We start from the raw sequence: 26,013 nt of genomic DNA on the forward strand, positions 1-26,013 counted from the left end.
AAATAAATAAAACAGAAAAAAACGGAGAGGAGGAAAAGAGAGAGATAAAAGACCGATAAACAGAAAGGCGTTTAATTTGCCAAAATTCACCCATTTAGAGTTCGGAAATCGGTTAAAAAAATACATGGTCTTTTTTCTTCAACATGAAGGTATATATTGACGCTTACATAGGTTTGGTGATAATGTTCCCCTTTAAACCGTTTTGGCCTCAACACGGACCCTTGGGGAACACCACAAGCAATGCCAAGAGTATCTAATAAATATCGACCCCTTTTTACAAACTGCACCCTCCATGTTAAATAACTTTTCAACCAGTCTCCAGCCAGCCCCCGAATTCCTTATCCCTCCATCGTATCTAGTAGAAACAAATGATTAATGGGACACATGAGACAAATGTTTGACGTCCGCAATACAGAAGGTCAAAAATCTAAAAGACGATTTGTGAGAATCCAAGTTCTTGCTTTCAGTGCTGGATGTGGCAGAACCGGAGCCCTTTGTGTCATCGACTATACTTGGAACCTCCTCAGAACTGGGGTGAGAGACGTTTTTAATTTCTTGGACGGTGAAAGATTTCATTAAACTCTGCTGATTTTTTTTTTTCAGTTGATCACTTCCGATTTCAACGTGTGCGACTTGGTTCGCACCATGAGAACACAAAGACCGTCTGTGGTTCAAACCAAGGTAGCGTCAGTTTGAGTATTTCCAGTGGAATTTGACAGTTTCACTGACGCTTGCTGCCTAACCTCAGGAGCAGTATGAACTGGTCTACAGCATCATCGGGGTACTCTTTGACAGATACTTGCAGTCCATGGACGCACAGAGCCGGGTAATAACACAACTATCTGACAGGTGATAATATTTCCGCATCATTCCTGACTCCTATCCTCTTGTCAAACAACCAAGGTTACAGAGCGAGAAGATGAACGCAAGCAACAGCCCATCTGTGACGAGGACCTGAACCTCCCGGTCTCACAGGAGCACGAGATTTTGACTTCTGTTCCAGAAAGTCCCGTTGTCACAGTGGAGACGGACAAAGAAGAGTATAGGGTCCAAGCGGAGAACATAGAAGATGACCCGGTATCACCAAATCTTCCAAAATTGACGGTGGAGGACCCCTACTTCCATAGCCCCCAGTTTGACCACATACCACAAGTCAACAAGCGGTGGACTGTTGGTCCAATCATCAGCAAGCCCACGTTGTCTCCAAACCACCACACAATGGCATCTCACTCTTCTTCCTTCCCAGGTCAGTGAACAAAACTACTTTTATTCCTAGCCTGGACACCGTAGAACAGGGGTCTCAAACTCAATTTACCTGAGGGCGACTGGATGCAGAGTATGGGTGAGGCTGGGCCGCAAGATAAGATTTTCTTAAAAAATATATTTTTAAATGTCAAATTTGAATGTTAAGTGAACAAAATGAGAATTAAGTAATGTGAGGCAATGCAAATTTAACGATAATTAAAAAGATAATAATATAAGGTTTGAATTGGTCCAGGTTATCGGGGACTGTTATTACTGACGGACAGGTGTCGCGGTGTGACTGCAACCAGGCACGTAAGAAAACCCTCGTCTCCATGGCAACGTTTCTGTCGCTTTCACTCATTTGCCGCTTTTCCACTAATGCAGGGGTAGGCAACCCAGAACGTTGAAAGAGCCATTTTGGACCCAAATAACAAAAATCGTCTCTGTCTGTAGCCAAAGGGAAGGGGTGGAGTTTACATCGACTAGCGTGTTACACGTCCGAATCGCACAGCGACTCTGTCGGAGTATCATCGCTGGGGTCCAGTGCACCACAGTTTTGTATTGTCACTCGGTCCTTCGGCGGAGTGCTTCGGAAGCTACCGGGTCTCTGGTCTCCCCGGCCCGGACTGTTTACAGCGGCGCCGGGGGAGGGAGCGAGAGAGAGAGAGACACACACACACAGTGACAGAGAGAGCTAGAGAGAGAGAGCGAAGAAGGCATCACGCAAGTCACGTCAAAATAAGCGAGAGCCCCATACCACACCGTGATTGGTAGATTCCTTCAGCTCCGCACACAACGCTGTCAAGCGCCATTCATATAAAACTCGCGGGCTGCATTAACATTAAACTTTCATATTAAGGTGGGGGCCGCAAAATGTCTCGCGGGCCGCGTGTCTGAGACCCCTGCCGTAGAATGTCCACCCATTCCACTATTGCTCGTGTAGTATCTAGTCCACGGGGAAATTACATCCCACCCGAGAAGATTCTTCAATCTGTCCGTGGTATGCAGAAGTCCGGCCAGTTCTCCGTGAGTGACGGAGCAATGTTTAGATACGCCAACGGTTAGTTATGACCCAAGCCCAAGACTTAGGGAACACTTAGTTTCTCAAAAATGCATCCACAAACAAGTCTTTGCATAGTCACGCTGGAGTCAGATTCAATACCAGGACCCTAACCAACTGAGACCACATCATATCGGTTTATAACAGGGGTATCGAACGTACGGCCCGCGGGCCTGATCCCGCCCGCGAACAGGTTTTATCCGGCCCGCGGGATGAGTTTGCGAAGTATAAAAATTAGCTGAAATTTTTGAATTAAAAAAACTGCTGTTTTAAATGTGTCCACTAGATGTCGCAATAGCAATTATTTGTATCTTTCTAATCTAGATTATGCTACATTTGTAAGAAAAAAAGAAAAAAACACGTTAGTGCACCAGTCGAGGTAAAATAGCAAACTAAATAAATACCATCCTGTAATTTGATTTTGTTATTTTTTTTATCCTGATAGATTGAATATTAGTTGACTGATGAACATTATCACATAATTTATTCAGAAAGTATAAATAACGATGTGGAGGGGGGGCGTGGCCTGCAGTCCTGCAACAAAGCAGGGTGTGCCAGGAACGGATTCGAGATCAGCGACAGGTGCGTAGATGGCCCACCTGGGCGTGCTTATCTAATCACCTGTCGCTCTGTTAAAGGCAGCAGCTGGGAAGGAGAGAGGGGTGGTTGATGGTGGAACACGAGCACGAGCGAGAGCGAGAATGACAAAAAGACAATTGCTAAAAAGCACAAAGACAATTTATTGCAAAATGGAACATTCTCGTAAAACTGGAAGAGCCTGGCGTGTCGGTGATTGGTGATCCGAAAAACCCGGAAGTGCGTGTTTTCCACACACGACAAATAAAGATAGAATACTATTACTATCCTGTAATTTGATTTTGTTATTTTTTTTTATCCGGATGGATTGAAAATTAGTTGACTGATGTACATTATCACATAATTTATTCAGAAAGTATAAATAACGATGTGGAGGGGGGGCGTGGCCTGCAGTCCTGCAACAAAGCAGGGTGTGCCAGGAACGGATTCGAGATCAGCGACAGGTGCGTAGATGGCCCACCTGGGCGTGCTTATCTAATCACCTGGCGCTCTGTTGAAGGCAGCAGCCGGGAAGGAGAGATGACAGAGGTCTGTCATTTTCATCATAGGTACACTTCAACTGTGAGAGACAGAATGTGAAAAAAAAATCCAGGAATTCGAATTGTAGGAATTTTAAAGAATTTATTTGTAAATTATGGTGGCAAATAAGTACTTGGTCAACCATTGAAAGCTCTCACTGATGGAAGGCGGTTTTGGCTCAAAATCTCACGATACATGGCCCCATTCATTCTTTCCTTAACACGGATCAATCGTCCTGTCCCCTTAGCAGAACAACAGCCCCAGAGCATGATGTTTCGACCCCCATGCTTCACAGTAGGTATGGTGTTCTTGGGATGCAACTCAGTATTCTTCTTCCTCCAAACACAACGAGTTGAGTTTATACCAAAAAGTTTTATTTTGGTTTCATCTGACCACATGACATTCTCCCATGTGCTCTCTGGCAAACTTCAGACGGGACTGGGCATGCACTGGCTTAAGCGGCGGGACACATCTGGCACTGCAGGATTTGATTCCCTGTCGGCGTGGTGTGTTACTGATGGTAAACTTTGTTACTTTGGTCCCAGCTCTCTGCAGGTCATTCACCAGGTCCCCCCGTGTGGTTCTGGGATTTTTGCTCACCGTTCTCATGATCATTTTGACCCCACGGGATGAGATCTTGCGTGGAGCCCCAGATCGAGGGAGATTATCAGTGGTCTTGTATGTCTTCCATTTTCTGATAATTGCTCCCACGGTTGATTTTTTCACACCAAGCTGCTTGCTTATTGTAGATTCACTCTTCCCAGTCTGGTGCAGGTCTACAATTCTTTTCCTGGTGTCCTTTGACAGCTGTTTGGTCTTGGCCATAGTGGTGTTTGGAGTCTGACTGTTTGAGGCTGTGGACAGGTGTCTTTTATACAGAGAATGAGTTCAAACAAGTGCCATTAATACAGGTAACGAGTGGAGGACAGAAGAGTTTCTTAAAGAAGAAGTTACAGGTCTGTGAGAGCCAGAGATATTCCTTGTTTGAAGTGACCAAATACTTATTATTCCACCATAATTTACAAATGAATTCTTTAAAATTCCTACAATGTGAATTCCCGGATTTTTTTTTCACATTCTGTCTCTCACAGTTGAAGTGTACCTATGATGAAAATGACAGACCTCTGTCATCATTTTAAGTGGGAGAACTTGCACAATCGGTGGCTGACTAAATACTTTTTTGGCCCACTGTATATCAGAATACATATTTACAGATAACTTTGCAAATAATAATTAACTTGGAATTTCATGGCTGCAACACGTGCCAAAGTAGTTGGGAAAGGGCATGTTCACCACTGTGTTACATCACCTATTCTTTTAACAACAATTAATAAACGTTTGGGAACTGAGAAAACTCATTGTTGAAGCTTTGAAAGTGGAATTCTTTCCCATTCTTGTTTTATGTAGAGCTTCAGTCGTTCAACAGTCCGGGATCTCCGCTGTCGTATTTTACGCTTCATAATGCGCCACACATTTTTGATGGGAAACAGGTCTGGACTGCAGGCGGGCCAGGAAAGTACCCACACTCTTTTTTTTACGAAGCCACGCTGTTGTAACACTTGTCTTGCTGAAATAAGCAGGGGCGTCCATGATAACATGACAATATATGTTGTTCCAAAACCTGTATGGACATTTCAGCATTAATGGTGCCTTCACAGATGTGTAAGTTACCCATGGCTTGGGCACTAATGCACCCCCATACCATCACAGATGCTGGCTTTTGAACTTTGCGCCTATAACAATCCGAATGGTTATTTTCCTCTTTGGTCCCGAGGACACCACGTCCACAGTTTCCAAAAACAATTTTAAATGTGGACTCGTCAGACCTCAGAACACTTTTCTACTTTGTATCAGTCCATCTTAGATGAGCTCAGGCCCGGCGAAGCCGACGGCGTTTCTGGGTGTTGTTGATTAAAGGTTTTCGCCTTGCATAGGGGAGTTTTAACTTGCACTTACAGACGTAGCGACCAACTGTAGTTACTGACAGTGGTTTTATGAAGTGTTCCTGAACCCATGTGGTGATATCCTTTACACACCGATGTCAGTTTTTGATGCAGTTCCGCCTGAGGGATCCAAAGTCCGTAATAACATCGCTTACGTGCAGTGATTTCTTCAGATTCTCTGAACTTTTTAATGATTTTACGGACCGTAGATGGTAAAATCCCTAAATTCCTTGCAATAGCTCGTTGAGAAATGTTTTTCTAAAACTGTTTCGACAATTTGCTTACAAATTGGTGACCCTCGCCCCATCCTTGTTTGTGAACGACTTAGCATTTCATGGAAGCTGCTTTTATACCCAATCATGGCACCCACCTGTTCCCAATTAGCCAGCACACCTGTGGGATGTTCCATATAAGTGTTTGATGAGCATTCCTCAACTTTATCAGTATTTATTGCCACCTTTCCCAACTTCTTTGTCACATGTTGCTGGCATCAAATTTAAAAGTCAATGATTATTTGCACAAAAAAAAAAAAATGTTCATCAGTTTGAACATCAAATATGTTGTCTTTGTAGCATATTCAACTGAATATGGGTTGAAAATAATTTGCAAATCATTGTATTCCGTTTATATTTACATTTAACACAAATTCCCAACTCATATGGAAACAGGGTTTGTATATACTTGAAATGTTTATATTGTACATATTACATTTGTTATGTTACAACATGCACACACAAAAGCACCAACAATTGGTACCGTTTAGTACCAGTATCAATGCCCAGGAACCAGGAATTGGTACTGTATCAGTTCAAATGTGAAAGGTATAGCATCCTTACCTGTAGCGTGAGTGTCGAAACTAAAACAGCCTTGTCTAAAATATAAAATCATTTTGTTTAAGGCCAGCTCGGGGTCTTGGTACAGATGGATTTAAACATGTCTTCATGTGATCTAGTTGTTTACCTTGTGCACTGTTGTTCAATAGGAGCTCATACCGATGAGGACATACCGCCTCCTCTGCCTGAACGAACCCCGGAATCCTATCAACTGGCCGTCCATACAGGTCGGTATCAGCTCTACAAACATTGTCATCCTATGGACCAGGGGTCACCAACCTTGTTGGGTACTAATTAATGCGAAGGGCTACCAGTTTGATACACACTTAAATAGATTGCCAGAAATAGCCAATTTGCTCAATTTACCTTTAATAAATAAACCTATCTACCGGTATGTATAAAAAATGGGTATTTTTTTCTGTCATTCAACGTACATTTTTTTTTCCTTTTACGGAAGGTTTTTGGTAGAGATTAAATTAAGACAAAAAACACTTAATTGAACGATTTAAAAGGGGAGAAAACAGGAAAAAAATGAAAAATTAAATTTTGAAACATAGTTTATCTTCAATTTCGACTCTTTAAAATTCAAAATTCAACCGAAAAAAATGAAGAGAAAAACTAGCTAATTCGAATCTTTTTCAAAAAATAAAAAAAAATATATTTTTTATGGAACATCATTAGTCATTTTTCCTGATTAAGATTAATTTGAAAATTTTGATGACATGTTTTGAATAGGTTAAAATCCAATCTGCACTTTGTTAGAATATATAACAAATTGGACCAAGCTATATTTCTAACAAAGACAAATCATTATTTCTTCTAAATTTTTCCAGAACAAAAATTTTAAAAGAAATTCCAAAGACTTTGAAAAAAGATTTAAATTTGATTCCAAATATTTTCTGGATTTGCCTGAATAATTTTTTTGAATTTTTTTGAAGAAATATTTCACAAATATTCTTCGTCGAAAAAACAATAGCTAAAATGAAGAATAAAATTAAAATGTATTTATCATTCTTTACAATAAAAAAAAAATACTTGAACATTGATTTAAATTGTCAGGAAAGAAAAGGAAGGAATTTAAAAGGTAAAAAGGCATATGTGTTTAAAAATCCTAAAATCATTTTTAAGGTTGTATTTTTCCCCTAAAATTGTCTTTCTGAAAGTTAGTAGAAGCCCAGTAAAAAAAAAGAAAAAAAGAATTTATTCAAACAAGTGAAGACCAAGTCTTTAAAATATTTTCTTGGATTTTCAAATTCTATTTGAGTTTTGTCTCTCTTAGAATTAAAAATGTCGAGCAAAGCGAGACCAGCTTGCTAGTAAATAAATACAATTAAAAAATTGAGGCAGCTCACTGGTAAGTGCTGCTATTAGAGCTATTTTAGAACAAGCCAGCGGGCGACTCATCTGGTCCTTACGGGCTACCTGGTGACCCCTGCTCTACATCAACCAGCATGTTTTTGGAAGGGGAAATTGTGATATATATATATCTTACCGGAGACATCATTGGATTATTCGTCCTCCTGCAGTAGCTGTTTAAAAGGCAGCTGTGAGCTTGGCTCCTCGGCTTCTCTTTGAGACACTGCGTGGGCGACTCATCTGGTCCTTACGGGCTACCTGGTGCCCGCGGGCACTGCGTTGGTGACCCCTGCCCTGGATAATGAATGGACTGTGAGAAGTGGGGGTGTCCTTGTGCGATATCCATACCAGACAAATATCAGCAAAAAAACATAACTTTAAGTACAAGATGATGTATGCTTGCATGTAAAATGTGTTACCGGTAAATAAGCGCAGATTGAAAATGTCCTGTAGCGCAGATGTTAAAATTACGAAATCAACAATAGCTGACTATATCAGACAGTAGATCATTTCTATGTTGTAATATGATTAACATCTTTATATTGCACAGAAAATGTTAGTTCGCATAGTATTCACCTTTGTCTACTCAAGGTTTGTATGTGCTAAAAAAACGTGCAAACATGATTGTACACAAAATAGATCGACTAAACTTGTGCGTCGCTTCTCTTTAGTGAGCAGAATAAGGAGCACAATCCATAATATTATATGCCGATCACCAGAACGCCAAATGGCATCATCAAACAGCAAATATGATTATTTACCACGCGGAGTGTGATTAATCAGGACTAAAATTGTTCTGCAGCTGCTGTTTTGTGTTTGCCGACCGGCGAACGGCTATGAAAAACGGTGCGATGGTCCCCTACGTATGCCTGTCAACATATTTGGGCAGTCAAAAATAAAAAATAGCAAAAATATTCCCATATTGTTAATTCAGCAATATCATTTTATAATTTTATAGCTGCTACGTGACCTGAGGCGCTGATTTAAAAAAAAAATCTATTAATGCATTTTGGTGTCTGCTGGCATTTTTTAAATGTTTGTTTGTTAGTATTGAAGATATATTAACATGAAATTTAAAAAAAAACTTGTTAAAGGCATTTTCTTGCGTCTGGAATTTTCGCAGTTCGTGCCAACTTCTGCCATGTGCGCACGCACCTTCAGCGCACTTAAAAAAGTGGGTTCCATCGTAGATGAACTGGAGGACTTTCGTCTAAAATGCCCATAAAAAGTGCTACTTATTATATTTTGTCTGCTGCGTGGTTGGGGGCGGGGTGTTGTTGGGGGCGTGGTTAAGAGGGAGGAGTATATTCACTGCTATCCATCCATCCATTTACTACCGTTTATTACCTTTGGGGTTGCGGGGGGCACTGGTGCCTATCTCAGCTACAATCGGGCGGAAGGCGGCGTACACCCTAGACAAGTCGCCACCTCATCGCAGTATGTGTAGAAATCTTCATTTATAATTGAATCACTTGTTTATTTTTCAACAAGTTTTTAGTTATTTTTATATCTTTTTTCCAAATAGTTCAACAAAGACCACTACAAATGAGCAATATTTTGCACTGTTATACATTTTAATAAATCAGAAACTGTGCTGTATTTTACTTTTTAATCTTTTTTTTTTTCAACCAAAAATGCTTTGCTCTGATTAGGGGGTACTTGTATTCAAAAAAAAATTCACAGCGGGTACATCTCTGAAAAAAGGCTGAGAACCACTGCTCTAAAAGCCGTAGATGTTATTGTCACATATGCATGCACAGTAGATGGCAGTAATGTCCTGTTTAAGAGTGTCACAACATTGCTGTTTACGCCAGACGAAAACGTGACTGCTGTTGTTGTGTGTTGTTGCCGCGCTGGGAGGACGTTATTGAGACTGCCTAACAATAAACCCACATAAAATAAGAACTTGTCCTTGATCATTCTACAGTTATAACGTCATTGGGCAGGCACTCTGTTTATATTGTGGGAAAGCGGACGTGAAAACAGGCTGTCAACACGTCACTCGGGTACGCATGGAGCTGGATGGGGCGTGGCCTCCAGCTCCGCCTGAATTTCGGGTGCTTTTTGGGAGAAAATTTGTCCCGGGAGGTTTTTTCGGGAGAAAATCCGGGAGGTTTGGGAAGTCTGCACCAGTTATCAATTGCACACACAGTCTTAGTAGATCACACGCAACACGCCCACTAATATGTTATAGTTTGCACATGCTATTTTAGTAAATCAGGGTCTTTGACTCTACAATCCTATTCTTGAAGGCAGAATTTGGACTGTTTCAGAGTGGTGCATGGAAAAGTGGGGCGAAATAATCATAATAAATGATGTTCTGATATATTGTGGTCTTCAGAGAACTCAAAAAAGTTGGCAGTCATCATCTCGCCTCACGGGGATTCTGAGGGTGTGGGTGACAAGATGCAAGGTGAGAAAACGCTAGCATGTCATGATATGAATCCAAATGACTCACACTGTTCAGAATTACTGTTAGTCTTAAGGACGGTAGAGGAGGCGCAAGAGTGCTTACTTACCACTACTTTTGTAGTACACATAGGCCAGCTAAAACTAGTTTCTTCATGTGACCATTTTACTCATATTAATTAACATTTGAAACAAATGCTTGATTTCAGCAACACACAATAAGGTTAGTGTGAAATGTACTTCTTGCCCGAGTGCAGCTGGGATCGGCTCCAGCAACACCCGATGACCCCTAGAGGCATAAGTTGTAGACAACTTGATTGATGGGTGGGTTAATTATTCATGGGGTGCAGGTCTTGTTGTGAATTTAGTTTTTGAGATGTTCTGGAATAATTAACAATAAAAGGGCTTTTAAGACGACTTCCAAGATGCGTCGTCCGTGATTATATAGATATATATGTTTTAGTCGACAACATTAACTGTAATTTTTGTGAATTAATACTAGAATAAAACTATTTAGATCAGTGGTCCCTAACATTTTTGTAGCTGCGGACCGGTCAACGCTTGCTAATTTGTCATGAAAAGGGAGGTTTTTGTCATGAAAAAGGGAGGTTTTGGGTTGGTGCACTAATTGTAAGTGTATCTTGTGTGTTTTATGTTGATTTAATAAAAATAGAAAAATAAATAAATAAAAAAAAATAAAAGAATAAAAATACCAATTTAAAAAAAATACCAATTTAAAAAAAAACTGGTACCGGGCTGCGGTCCTGGTTGGGGACCACTGATATAGATGACTAAAACTAAAATGCATTTTCATCAAAAGACTATATGACTAATGATAAATTTAAAACTGCTGTCAAAATTAACACTGCTCTGAATGTGACATTTGCTAATATAGGAATGTCTTCATTTAACATGGAAAAGTCCTGTTTAATCAATATATATATATATATATATATATATATATATATATATATATATATATATATATATATATATATATATATATATATATAAAATAAATACATAAATACAAATATATATATTCTGCTGTGTGTATATATATACATACATATTTAATTTAATAGTGTGTGTTGTGTGTATATATATATATATATATATATATATATATATATATTTACACACACACACACACACACACACACACACACACACACACACACACACACACACACACATATATATGTATGTAACATAAATACATAAATAAAAAATATGTATTCTGCTGTATATTTATACACATACATATTTAATTTAATTGTGTGTGTGTATATATATATACACATATACATACATACACACACACATATATATATATATATATATATATATATATATGCATATATACAAACACACATATAATTTATATATGTATATAAAATAAAATAAAATAAAAAATATACATTCTGCTGTATATTTATACACATACATATTAAATCTAATTGTGTGTGTGTGTATATATATATATATATATATATATACACACACACATATATATACACACACACATATATATATATATATACACACACATATATACACACACACACACGTATATATATATACACACACATATATAAATATTTATATATATATATGTATATATATATATATATATATATACACACACACATATATATACACACACATATATATATATATATATATATATATATATATACACACACACACACACACACACACACATACATACATACATACATACATACATACACACATATATATATATATATATATATGAATGTGTTGAAATGGTTGGCGTTGGAATTTTTCAAATCGGTCGTGAAATATTGAAGTTGTAACATGTTGAACTGAGAAATTGTCTCACGGAATTCCTGGAATTTTTCAAGTTCAATAAACACTTTGTTATATTGACGGTGGAACGGATGAGGTGGGGTGAAAAATGTGGGAGGAGTCGTTGCCAGAAAAAAAAGGGAGGAAATAGGGCTTAGGAACACTAGAAATTCTGGAAAATCCTGTAATTTTTTTGGAACTTTGAAAACAGGGAGTTTGAATTTCCAGAATGGTGGAATATTTTGAAGGTGGAATGGTTAGAATTGTTTGAAAAACGTGGAAAAGGTGGACGTTAGAAAAATGGCTAATTAATTTTCAATGGAAAAAAACGTCCCGAAAAACCTGGAATTCTGGGAATTTTTGGAATTTGTCAAGGGAAAAGCCCGCGATTCCCGAATAGGCTGAACAGTTTGAAGTTGGAACGGTTTGAATCGGGTGAAAAATGTGGAAGGTAGAGCGCCCCAAAATCATAAGAAGAAGAAGAAGAAGAAGATGAAGTTGAATAATAAATAGATGAATTTTGGTGTGGAAAACCACATGTGTGACTGTTTGGGAGCATTCACCCAATTACTGATCTTCCAACACCACAGCAATATTTGTCCTATTCACGGAGAATGTTGTTACTTGAGACCACCGAAGTCGGGAGATGGGTGGGGTGTTTTAGGAGGGTAGTGGGGGGTGTATATATTTTCAAGTACTTCTTTATAAATATATGTTCTAATTAGATTATCCAGAGAATAGTGCTCGATGCCGTGGTAGAGCGCAACGCAATATACTGTATGTGTATGTGGGAAAAATCACAAGACTACTTCATCTCTACAGAACTGTTTCATGAGGGGTTCCCGCAATCATCAGGAGATTTTAATGGGAGCATTCACATACCATGATTTGTTTAGGGGAACAGAGTGGGTAGGTAAAGGCAGGCGTAGGGGCGTGGTGATTGGCTCATGTGTTAGCTAGCATGCCGTCTATGACGGCATGCTGATATAATTTCACTGTGCTTGTTGAGGGATGACAGGTCTGGGTGATATATAATAAACAGTTTCTCTTTCAAGCATAGGTTGCATCTTTTATTACCACTGTTGTAAGGTGTGCTGGATGCAAGAATTTGCCATGTTATTGAATATTCCACATTATTGACTTTGAGGTTCCAAACGTGCTTGCTGAGTTCTGTAGAATTCCGGAGGCTCTGGTTTCTAAAAGAAGCCTTGTGATTATTCCATCTGGCTTTAAACTCTCCTTCGGTTAATCCTACGTACGTGTCGGATGTGTTAATGTCCTTGCGTGTTACCTTTGCTTGGTAAACGACTGATGTTTGTAAGCACCCCCCGTTGAGAGGGCAATCAGGTTTCCTGTGGTAGTTGCAGTCCTTATTGGTTTCAGGGTCGTTCAGTCTGGTCTGCCTGCCCCCAGACTGAACGTGTCAGTGTATTAACGTGCCGGCTGGAATAAACACACGCTGAGAAATAGCTCCCCGCCCGCCTACTTTATGGGTTATAGATAAACCTATGGATAACGGAGACATATATATAATAGTCTCCTTTTCAGGTGAGAGAGGACGCTAAAGACAGTGCCTTTAAAGGCACGCCCCCAATATTGTTGTCCGGGTGGAAATCGGGAAAAATTCAGGAGAATGGTTGCCCCGGGAGATTTTCGGGAATGGCACTGAAATTCGGGAGTCTCCCGGGAAAATCAGAGTGGTTGAATTATGGGTTTGGGTGTAAGAAGAACCAAGTAACGACATCACCCATAGGCTCAGGAATTTAGAAGGGCCATAAAAGTGTCTTCTTTCTCATAAAACCCAGGCACAGCACAGGCAGTTACGTAAGAACCAATACATAAACATTTAGGCTAAAATTGTAGTTTGTACAAGAGTTTACTAAAATATTAGTTATGCTATAACGAAGAGATCGCTCAAATTCTTGTCTGTCTTAGACATTCCTGCTACATCTGCACCATCGCTTCCAGACAGAACCCCAGAATCGTACGAGCTGGCTTGTCATCAAGGTGCGAAACGTGGTCTGTTGAATAGACATCTAATAGATTTGTGTTTTAAAATGATGGATTTTTTCTGCATGGGCCATGTAGCTCCTGTTGACAATCAGCGAGCAGTCACGCCAGCAGTGAACCTCAGCAGAATCGGGACGTCCTCGGAGTGGTCAGGGACCTCCAGGCTTGTCAGCGCCACTCAGGAGGCAGAAACAAAACCATGGCTGAGAACAAAGGTGACAATCATGTGTTCCTGTCTTCTGGTGTGTCACCTCAAAGTGCTTTTATTGTAGGGTTGTCCCCATCCTATATGGATATCGCTCCGATAGCAACAAAAACAAAACAGGTATTAGACATGATTTCATGTGAGATTTCATGTCCGATACAAGCAGTGTGCGTGTGTGTATGTATATATAATTATACATATACATTATATATATACATATATATATATATATATATATATATACTGTATGTATACCGTATTTCCTTGAATTGCCGCGGGGCATATAGTATGCGCCTGCCGTGAATTACTGCCGGGTCAAACTCGCTTCCCAAAATAATTAGCGCATGCTTAGTCACGAGTGACACTTCCCCTGTCATTATTTTCAAAATGGAGGAGGCTGATTTCAATACCGGTCATTTGAAATCGCACAAAGGGAAGAAGATTAAGAGCTATTCAGTTGGATTTAAGGTCTAAGCTTACACCACAATCACATTTTTACTGCATGCCTTTGGTTAGTGCCGGAGTGAGAAGAGGTTTTAAAATAATTAGCGCATGCTTACTTTTACCGCATGCCTTTGGTAAGCGCAGGAGGGAGAAGAGGTTTTAAATGAATTAGCGCCCCGGCGGCAATTCAAGGAAATACGGTATGTATGTATATGAGAGGGACAAGCGGTAGAAAATGCATATATATTATATATATTTACATATATATATATATATATATATATATATATATATATATATATACGCACACAAACACACATTATATATATATATATATATAATATATACATACACATGTAAATACAATGTATATATACATATAAATATACACACATACACATATTTATATTCATATATGTATATTTATATACATTTATAACATAATTTAATAAACATACATAATATATATTTATTTAAATACATATTTATAAATAACACATATTTTAAAATATATATTATGTATATTTGTATTCATTTATATTGTATACATATATACATACAAACGCTTACACATTCACAAATATGCATATATAATAAAAATAATATATATACATGATATAATACGTATATTATATATGTATATATAACGTACATATATATACATATACATAAAACATATAATAATAAATTATCATGGTTGGTCTTGTCTTCTTTTGTACAAAATTAATTTACAAAAGGTAAACATGCTAGGCTATAGTCTATTAGATGCTAGCAGCTACGCAACAGCTAAGCACACAATAGCACACAATCCAGTGTCAACAAGTCAGCACATTTAGTATCAGCACTTGTATCAAATAATTATAGTTGCATATTACTTACACATACAAAGTCTCCAAGGCAGTATTGGAAAGTAGCCAGTAACAAATGTGTCCGCATCATTCAACTTACTGCCTCATGAGCTTAGCTTCATTATTATCGTCACTCCAAGTACGCGGCATGGCCGGAAACCAACATTGAATGATCGTGACCTTCGAAAAAAAAACCACGATATCAATCTGTAAAGGATATCACCACATGGACTCAGGAAGACTTCAGAAAACCACTGTCACTAAATAAAGTTTGCCGTTACATCTGTAAGTGCATGTTAAAGCTCTACTATGCGAAGCAAAAGCCATTTATCAACAACATCCAGAAACGCCGCCGGCTTCTCTGGGCCCGAGATCATCTAAGATGGACTGATGCAAAGTGCAAAAGTGTTCTGTGGTCTGACGAGTCCACATTTCAAATTGTTTTTGGAAACTATGGACAACTACAAGTTAATAATACCATAAATAACACAAAAAGGATTGCACTCCAACTGCGCACTAACAGAGCAGCCACTCGTATTTCTTTCAGGTTGATGACAATAACAGATTCTATTCTAGTCTATAAAAGAAAAAAACCTTCTTAACAACAATATTAATATTGACGGAAAGTTTTACACACCAAGAAAAAAAACAGATCCCAGTAATCACCTGCGGTATCACTCCTTCCTGCACTCTGGATGCAACAGTATCGGTATCGGTACTCAAGGTTTTATCGTCACACCTACTTGAAGAGTATCGGTCACTGTAAACACCTCATTGTCTTTGTTTTGCAGAGCCTGAGAGTAAAAATGACCCTAAAAGGTAAGATTATATTAAATTTGATGTGGAGTAAAAAGTTGCAAAATTTATATGGCAGGAAAAGAAAATCATTGCAACTAAAATGATCAATAAAACAAGAGCAACACGATATCAAGTGTGACATATCTACATTTGTTATTATTCAATTAATGACCACATTTATTTTCAAACTGTACAACCTTTGATTGAATAAACTATGAAGGTTGATTTTTTTTAACACTGATTTTTTTGTTTACCAAATTATACTGATTATTTCATTTAATAAAATGTGTAAAATTTGTGTTTTAAAATTCAGTGCAAAGAAATACATTTACCTTAAGTGATTTTTCAATTGTTAAAGCAACAAATATTTTTGCACATAATTTTCTTTACACTGAATTTGTATACAATGATTATTCTACATTGAATTTTTAAGCACTCAATTATAACCATACCTTTTAAACACACATTTTGCTAGCAATTTGTCATTCAATGAAATTTGATGTGAAAAATTCAGTTCACAAATTTCAAATTCCAAAATTTTAGTTATAAAATTTTTGTATTAAAGACACAAATTAAACTTTATATGGGTCTCGATTTTTTTACACTGAATTTTTATATAATTCTTATTTTTTTTACACTGAATTTTTTTATGATGATTTCTTTTACACTGAATTTTTATATGATGATTTTTTTTTACACTGAATTTTAATACTTTGCTTTTTTTCTACACTGAATTTGTATACCTTTTTTTAGACTGAATATTTATATAATGATTTTTTTCTACACTGAATATTTATACGATGATAATTTTTTTATACACGGAATTTTTGTACAATAATATTTTTTACACTGAATTTTTATACGATACATTTTTTTTTACACGTAATCTTTACATGATGATTTTTTTTACACTGAATTTTTATACGATTATTTTTTTTTACACTGAATTTTCATACAATTTTTTTTCCACACTGAATTTTTATAACAAAAATTTACACTGAATTTTTATGCGATTATTTTTTTTCAAAGAATTTTTATACCTTTTTTTTTTTTTACAAATACTTTTTATACGACTATTTTTTCCACACTCAATTTTTATACAATGATAATTGTTTTATACACTGAATTTTTGTACTATTTTTTTTACACAATGATTTTTTTTCTACACTGAATTTTTATACAATTTCTTTTTTTTCCAATACATTTTTATACCTTTTTTCTAGACTGAATGTTTATACTATGATTTTTTTCTACACTGAATTTTTATACGATTATAATTTTTTTATACACTGAATTTTTGTACAATTTTTTTACACCAGATTTTCATACGAAGCTTTTTTTCTATACTAAATTTTCATACAAAATTTTTTTTACACTGAATTTTTATACGATTATTTTTTTTTCAATGAATTTTGATACCTTTTTTTTTACAATTACTTTTTATACGACTATCTTTTTCCACACTCAATGTTTACACAATGAGAATTCTTTTATACACCGAATTTTTGTACAAATATTTTTTTTTACACAATGCTTTTTTTCTACACGGAATGTTTATGCAATTTTTTTTACACTGAATTTTTATACGATTTATTTTTAATGAATTTTTATACCATTTTTTTACACTGAATATTCATGCAATGCTTTTTTTTCTACACTGAATTTGTGTACAATTATTTATTTTTTTACACTGAATTTTTTATACGATTATACGAATTTTTATACCATTTTTTTACACTGAATATTTATACAATGATTTTTTTCTACACTGAATTTGTGTACAATTAGGTTTTTTTTACACTAAATTTTTTATACGATTAATTTTTTTTTACACTTAATTTTTATACAATTTTTTTTTTTTACACTAACTTTTAAAACACTAGTTTAAAAACATTAATTTTTAAAGACAAATATTTGGCTCACAAATTTTTGCACGGTAAAATTTGATCATAAAATTTGAGCGCCCAAACATTTGTTACATAAATTTAGTGTAAAAAAAACAAATAAAAAAAACTTTTGTAATAAAGACACAAATTAAGCTTCATACACTTCCAGTAACATAAGACAAAAGCAATTGTGACTGCAAACCTTTGACACCTTATTGGCTGGTTCTGGGACAGAAACAAATATTTCTGCACTACATTTTTTTACACAGAATTTTTATACGCTGATTTTTTTTTTACACTAAATATCTTAACACTAAATTTTTATATGCAAAACTTTTTTACATTGATTTTTGAATTATTGCATTTTAACAGACTGAATTTTTAAACACGGATTTGGCTGACACAGTTTAATTTAATAAAACTAACAGTGTAATTTGATGTAAAAAATAAATAAAATTAAATGCTAAAAATTCAGTTCCATAAATGTTGTGTCCATAACAAGCTATTGTAATACAGACACAAATGAACCTCCATATTGTTGCGTTTGGTTGACAGAAGCACCGCAGACTCCATTGTGGCTTCCATCGTCACCTGCCTTTGCCGGAGCAGGAAGTGGTGAGTAGAACTTCCATCTTTAAAGCTGAAGTGTTGGAACTACCATACGCCAACTTTTATTGGCAACATTACTGCTGACACTACAAAACATTCACGCCACTTATGACATCATAAGAGGGCTAATGTTAGCATACGCTAGCTAAAACATCAAAACAACTACGCTGAAATGTGAATATTTCTACTGACACACATGAGGTTTGGAAGTAAACATTGAAGAGTTATGACTAAATCCCTGATCAGAGCATCCCTAGTTATGTCGCTTTTTACAGTGTGAAAGTACCCGCACTCATTTACTACAAAGCCACGCTGTTGTAACACGTGGCTTGGCATTGTTTTGCTGAAATAAGCAGGGGCGTCCATGATAACGTTGCTTGGATGACAACATATGTTGCTCCAATACCTGTATGGACCTTTCAGCATTAATGGTGCCTTCACAGATCTGTAAGTTACCCATGCCTTGGACACTAATACACCCCCATACCATCACAGATGCTGGATTTTGAACTTTGCGCCTATAACAATCCGAAAGGTTATTTTCCTCTTTGTTCTGGATGACACCACGTCCTCTGTTTCCAAATATAATTTGAAATGTTGACTTGTCGGGTCACACAACATTTTTCCACTTTGCATCAGTCCGTCTTAAATGAGCTCGGGCACAGCCAAGCCGGCGGCGTTTCTGGGTGTTGTTGATAAATTGCTTTCGCTTTGCATGGTGGAGTTTTAACTTGCACTTACAGATGTAGCGGCAAACTGTAGTTAATGACAGTGGTTTTCTGAAGTGTTCCTGAACCCATGTGGTGATATCCTTTGCACACTGATGTTGTTTTTTGAAGCAGTACCGCCTGAGGGATCAAAGGTCCGTAATATCGTCGCTTACGTGCAGTGATTCCTCCAGATTAATCATCAGAGTATATACAGTTGTGCTCTTAAGTTTACATACCCTGGGAGAATCCAAGGAGGCACTTGAAGAAAAATGGGCTGCATGGTCAAGTGGCCGAAAAGTAAAATTTTGGTCTCATCACTCCAAATGACTTTGAGGCTTGACTCTGTGCTGTTTGGCGTAATGCAGAGGTGTCAGATTCCTTTTAGATGGGGGGCCACACGGAGAAAAATATACTCCCAAGTGGGCGGAACTGGTAAAATCACGGCACAATAACTTAAAAATAAAGACAACTTCAGATGGTTTTCTTTGTTTGAAAATAGAACAAGCACATTCTGAAAATGTACAAATCATAATGTTGTTGTGGTTTTTTTTACACTTATATGTTTGTGTTATATTTTTATTTGTTGTTATTTATACTTTCTGAATAAATGATATGATAATGTTTATCAGTCAACTCAATGGTTTTCATTTTCAATCCATCAAAATAAAAAAAAATAATGTCAAAATCTAATTACAGCAGGCCCTGCGATGAGGTAGCGACTTGTCCAGGGTGTACGCCGCCTTCCGCCCGATTGTAGCTGAGATAGGCACCAGCGCCCCCCGCGACCCCAAAGGGAATAAGCGGTAGAAAATTAATGGATGGAAAATTACAGCAAGTGATTTATGTATTTTGCTCATTTTCCACGACTAGTGCACTAACATAATGTGGTTTATTTTTATTTGTTTACATATGTAGCATCATCTACAACAGGGCTGTCAAACTCAAATACAGAATGGGCCAAAATTTTAAACCGAACAAGCAAGGCTTACAGTATATAACTTTATAGTGACATGCAAAATCAAGTTTCAAATTATGATAATAATTAAAAAATATCAATGGCATATCAAATAAAATTTAAATAAAAATGGAATGCCTCTTTTCGGCGGCGGGGTTGAGGTGGACAGGGTTTGGTGATAGCGGGGGGTGTATATTGTAGCGTCCTGGAAGAGTTAGTGCTGCAAGGGGTTGTGGGTATTTGTTCTTATGTGTTTATGTTGTGTTACGGTGCGGATGTTCTGCCAAAATGTGTCATTCTTGTTTGGTGTGGGTTCACAGTGTAGCGCATATTTGTAACAGTGTTAAAGTTGTTTGTACGGCCACCCTCAGTGTGACCTGTATGGCTGTTGACCAAGTATGCCTTGCATTCACTTGTGTGTGTGTGTGTATAAGAAGTTATATTATGTGACCGGGCCGGCATGCTGTTTGTATAGAGGAAAAGCGGACATGGCGACAGGTATTAGAGAACGCCAAAGGCAGTGCCTTTAAGGCCCATCCCCAATATTGTTGCCCGTGATGAAATTCGAAAGGGACACTGAACTTCGGGAGTCTCCCGGGAAAATCGGGAGGGTTGGCAAGTAAGAGTATTAGCGGTGAATACGGTGTTACATCGGCGGGCCAGCTCTAATGTTAATTTGATATTGCCTCAAGGGCCAAGAGAAATTACACGGTGGGCCAAATTTGGCCCCGCGGGCCAGAGTTTGACACCCATGATCTACAAAGATACAAAAAAATTGCTATTGCGACATCCAGTGGACACATTTAAAACAGCAGTTTCTTTCATTAAAAAATGTCGACCAATTGTTATACTCATCTCGCGGGACGGATAAAACTATTCGCGGGCCTGATCCGGCACGCAGGCCGTAGGTTTGACACCCCTGGCGTGATGTAAGCGGGATACTTTGTGAAATTTGTGCAGAAATGGCTTTCTTCTGGGGTCTAGACCAGGGGTCACCATAAAGACCAGATGAGTCGCCCGCTGGCCTGTTCTAAAAATAGCTGAAATAGCAGCACTTACCAGTGAGCTGCCTCTATTTTTTTAATTGTATTTATTTACTAGCAAGCTGGTCTCGATTTGCTCGACATTTTTAATTCTAAGAAAGACAAAACTCAAATAGAATTTGAAAATCCAAGAAAATATTTTAAAGACTTGGTCTTCACTTGTTTGAAAAAATTCATTTATTTTTTTTACATTGTTTCTTATGACTTTCAGAAATACAATTTTAGAGGAAAAAATACAACTTTAAAAATGATTTTGGGATTTTTAAACACATATACCTTTTAAATACCTTCCTCTTCTTTCCTGACAATTTAGATCAATGTTCAAGTATGGATTTTAACCTATAAAACATGTCATCAAAATTCTAAAATTAATCTTAATCAGGAAAAATTACTATCAATCAATCAATCAATCAATGTTTATTTATATAGCCCCAAATCACAAATGTCTCAAAGGACTGCACAAATCATTACGACTACAACATCCTCAGAAGAACCCACAAATGATCTTCCATATTTTATTTTTTCATAAAGATTCAAATCAGCCAGTTTTTCTCTTCATTTTTTTCGGTTGAATTTTAAATTTTAAAGAGTCGAAATTGAAGATAAACTGTGTTTAAAAATTTAATTTTCTTTTTTTTTGTGTTTTCTCCTCTTTCAAACCGTTCAATTAAGTGTTTATTTCATCATTTATTCTCTACAAAAAAACTTCCGTAAAAGGAAAAAAAATGTACGACGGAATGACAGACAGAAATACCCATTTTTTTTTTACACATATAGATTTATTTATTAAAGGTAAATTGAGCTAATTGGCTATTTCTGGCAATTTATTTAAGTGTGTATCAAACTGGTAGCCCTTCGCATTAATCAGTACCCAAGAAGTAGCTCTTGGTTTCAGAAAGGTTGGTGACCCCTGGTCTCGACCATGCAGCCCATTTTTCTTCAAGTCCTTTGTGTTGCATTTTTTTATGTATGAAAAGCACTTTTAAAAATAAAGTTTGCGGGATTTGATTGACTTATTAATCCGAAAAGTTACTTATGTAAACATAACATTACAGCTCTGATAGCAATACTCATTATTCTGCGCATTGAACCAACAACACTCCCAGAATTGATGACATCATACCAAAAATAGCAATGGATTAAAAACTTGCTGTTCTTTGCAGCGTCAGCGCAAGTTACCGCCGGCAACCACAAGGGGTCTCTCTCTGACGCCGAAGCGGCGGCGTACAGAAACGAGGACAAGGAACCGTCCAGAAAAAAGGTATCGCGACGTTCGTCACATGTCTCGGTCCAAAAGTGGGGTTGGTGATTCAAAAACGTTGTCTCTTTCAGAGTCTGCGATTGTTCAAAGACCAGCAGAAATGTGAGTCATCCTAACTCATGACAAACACGTAACGACCACTAAATACTAAATATTGTCTAAAAATGTCCTCAGTGAAGCCGACGGCTGCTTTCCCTCAGTTGTCTTCGTCCTCCAAGGGAGTATTGACGTCAATGTTCACATTCGGTAACTCCATTCATTTGTCTTTGGTTCAATTCCCGAATTTATTTTGAAGTTTTTGTCCTGCTTTTTCCCCCCCCTAACAGGATTTGGGCGCCGGATAGGAAAGCCAAAAGGACCCAGGAGTTACCCACAAAACTGGTCCTCAACCTCTTTCTCCTCGTAAAAACCAGGATGACGTCACTAATGGTAACCAAGAACACGGCTGTCCAAACACATGCGTTTCCAAAAACCTAGACAACATATATTGGGGCAAAAAAGTATTTAGTCAGCCACCGATTGTGCAAGTTCTCCCACTTAAAATGATGACAGAGTTCTATAATTTTCATCATAGGTACACTTCAACTGTGAGAGACGGAATGTGAAAAAAAAATCCAGGAATTCACATTGTATGAATTTTAAAGAATTTATTTGTAAATTATGGTGGAAAATAAGTATTTGGTCAACCATTCAAAGCTCTCACTGATGGAAGGAGGTTTTGGCTCAAAATCTCACGATACATGGCCCCATTCATTCTTTCCTTAACACGGGTCAATCGTCCTGTCCCCTTAGCAGAAAAACAGCCCCAAAGCATGATGTTTCCACCCCCATGCTTCACAGTAGGTATGGTGTTCTTGGGATGCAACTCAGTATGCTTCTTCCTCCAAACACGACGAGTTGAGTTTATACCAAAATGGATACATGGATGATACAGCAGAGGATTGGGAGGATGTCCTGTGGTCAGATGAAACCAAAATAGAACTTTTTGGTATAAACTCAACTCGTCGTGTTTGGAGGAAGAAGAATACTGAGTTGCATCCCAAGAACACCATACCTACTGTGAAGCATGGGGGTGGAAACATCATGCTTTGGGGCTGTTGTTCTGCTAAGGAGACAGGACGATTGATCCATGTTAAAGGGGAACATTATCACAATTTCAAAAGGGTTAAAACCAATAAAAATCAGTTCCTAGAGGCTTGTTAAAGTGCCTTTTTTTCGCTCTCTGCCAGACACTGTTCATTTTCCTGTGACGTCATACAGTGCTGCCAATGTAAACAAACAATGGCAAATACGACAGCAAGATATAGCGACATTAGCTCGGATTCAGACTCGGATTTCAGCGGCTTAAGCGATTCAACATGCATGTATTGAAACGGATGGTTGGAGTATGAAAGTATTGAAGAAGAAACTGAAGCTATTGAGCGAATAGCTATTGATGCTATTCATAGCCATAGCATGGCCGAATATTTGCGTTAGCATCGCCAGTAAAATGTGCGGACCAAACGATCGGGACTTTCGCATCTCGTGACACTGGAGCAACTTAAATCCTTTGACTGGTAAGTGTTTGTTTCGCATTAAACGTGGGTGGAAGGAAACGTAATATAGTTGCAAATGCATCTGCAGGTTATCCATACATCTCTGTGCCATGTCTGCTTTAGCACCACCGGTAAATAGCATGTTAGCATTGATTAGCGTAGCATGTTAGCATCAATTAGCTGGCAGTCAACATCAACAAAACTCACCTTTGTGATTTCGTTGAATTTATCGTTGCAAATGCATCTGCAGGTTATCCATACATCTCTGTGCCATGTCTGTCATCGCCGGTAAAATGTGGAGACACTTTGGCACATTCAATGGGGGTCTGGCGGCAGATTTCTTGCCACTTTCGCATTTTCGGGCCAGTGGTGCAACTTGAATCCCTCCCTGTTAGTGTTGTTACACCCTCCGACAACACACCGACGAGGCATGATGTCTCCAAGGTTCCAAAAAATAGTCGAAAAAACGGAAAATAACAGAGCTGAGACCCGGTGTTTGCAATGTGTTGAAAATGAAAAGGGCGGCTGTGTTACCTCGGAGACGTCACGTTCTGACGTCATCGCCACAGAGTGATAAACAGAAAGGCGTTAATTCGCCAAAATTCACCCATTTGGAGTTCGGAAATCGGTTAAAAAATATATGGTCTTTTTTCTGCACCATTAAGGTATATATTGACGCTTACATAGGTATGGTGATAATGTTTCCCTCCAAGGAAAGAATGAATGGGGCCATGTATCGTGCGATTTTGAGCCAAAACCTCCTTCCATCAGTGAGAGCTTTAATTGGTTGACCAAATACTTATTTTCCACCATAATTTACAAATAAAATTCTTTAAAATTCCTACAATTCGAATTCCTGGATTTTGTTTCCACATTCTGTCTCTCACAGTTGAAGTGTACCTATGATGAAAATTACAGACCTCTGTCATCATTTTAAGTGGGAGAATTTGCACAATCGGTGACTGACTAAATACTTTTTTGCCCCACTGTATAGATTGTTTTCACCTTTACACTCACCTCATATGGCTGGAATATCATTTTTCCCCCCGCTTGTGTTGCCAACCATAACGAAGTGGGACAAATGACCTCCAAACCCTCGAAGATCAGCAACATCTGCACACATTTGAAGCTCACATTTCACATTGAATCACTTCAATAAAAATGACTTTTCATGATCAGTCATTAATGTCCCACACCACATTGCGTAAAGAGCAAACAATTGTTCCCGCCATCAAATAAACCCACATACCGTATACTTACAAAGTTATACAAAAACAATATATTGTGAATATAATTATTTATCCATCCAGCCAGCCATTTTCTTATCCGAGGTCAGGTAGCGGGGGCAGCAACCTAAGCAAAAAAGCCCAGACTTCCCTCTCCTCAGCCCGGGGGATCCTGAGGCATTCCCAGGCCAGCCGAGAGACAGTCTTCGCAACGTGTCCTGGGTCTTTCCCGGGGACGTGCCCGAAACACCTCCATAGGGAGGCGTTCAGGTGGCATCCTGACCAGATGCCTGAACCACCTCATTTGGCTTTTGTCGATGTGGAGAAGCAGTGGCTTTACTTCTAGCTCCTCCCGGATGGCAGCGCTTCTCACACTATCTCTAAGGGAGAGCCCCGCCACCCGGCGGAGCAAACTAATTTCGGCCATTTGTCCTTTCGGTCAAAACCCAAAGCTCATGAGGGTCAGAACGTAGATCGACCGGTAAATTGAGAGCTTTGTCTTCCGGCTCAGCTCCTTCTTCAACTCAACATGTCAATACAGCGTCCGCATTACTGAAGACGCTGCACCGATCCGCCAGTCGAACTCACAATCCACTCTTCCCTCACTCGTGAACAAGACTCCGAGGTACTAGAACTCCTCCACATGGGGCAAGCTCTCCTCCCCAACCCGGAGATGGCACTTCACTCT

The 26,013-nt window shown here is 37.9% G+C and overlaps 1 protein-coding gene across 3 annotated transcripts in view; it reads left to right on the forward strand.

The window, feature by feature from the left end:
• The window catches only part of ptpn22 (protein tyrosine phosphatase non-receptor type 22), a 51,275-nt gene extending 25,994 nt beyond the window's left edge, over window positions 1–25,281 (forward strand). The window contains exons 9-23 of one of the 3 annotated variants that reach the window (XM_061902935.1): window positions 468–534; window positions 604–681; window positions 749–826; window positions 904–1,246; window positions 6,347–6,424; window positions 9,895–9,966; window positions 13,731–13,802; window positions 13,884–14,020; window positions 16,094–16,121; window positions 18,542–18,601; window positions 22,467–22,564; window positions 22,636–22,666; window positions 22,739–22,810; window positions 22,891–22,993; window positions 25,094–25,281. In XM_061902935.1, the coding sequence (XP_061758919.1) occupies window positions 468–534; window positions 604–681; window positions 749–826; window positions 904–1,246; window positions 6,347–6,424; window positions 9,895–9,966; window positions 13,731–13,802; window positions 13,884–14,020; window positions 16,094–16,121; window positions 18,542–18,601; window positions 22,467–22,564; window positions 22,636–22,666; window positions 22,739–22,810; window positions 22,891–22,970 (1,294 nt within the window). In that variant the 3' untranslated portion in view covers window positions 22,971–22,993; window positions 25,094–25,281. The remainder of the gene's footprint in view (window positions 1–467; window positions 535–603; window positions 682–748; window positions 827–903; window positions 1,247–6,346; window positions 6,425–9,894; window positions 9,967–13,730; window positions 13,803–13,883; window positions 14,021–16,093; window positions 16,122–18,541; window positions 18,602–22,466; window positions 22,565–22,635; window positions 22,667–22,738; window positions 22,811–22,890; window positions 22,994–25,093) is intronic. The other 2 variants (XM_061902936.1, XM_061902937.1) reach the window with 2 other exon arrangements.
• Window positions 25,282–26,013: the final 732 nt, after the last annotated feature.

This window comes from Nerophis ophidion, linkage group LG06, assembly GCF_033978795.1.
Source record: "Nerophis ophidion isolate RoL-2023_Sa linkage group LG06, RoL_Noph_v1.0, whole genome shotgun sequence".
NCBI classification, from domain to species: domain Eukaryota; kingdom Metazoa; phylum Chordata; class Actinopteri; order Syngnathiformes; family Syngnathidae; genus Nerophis; species Nerophis ophidion.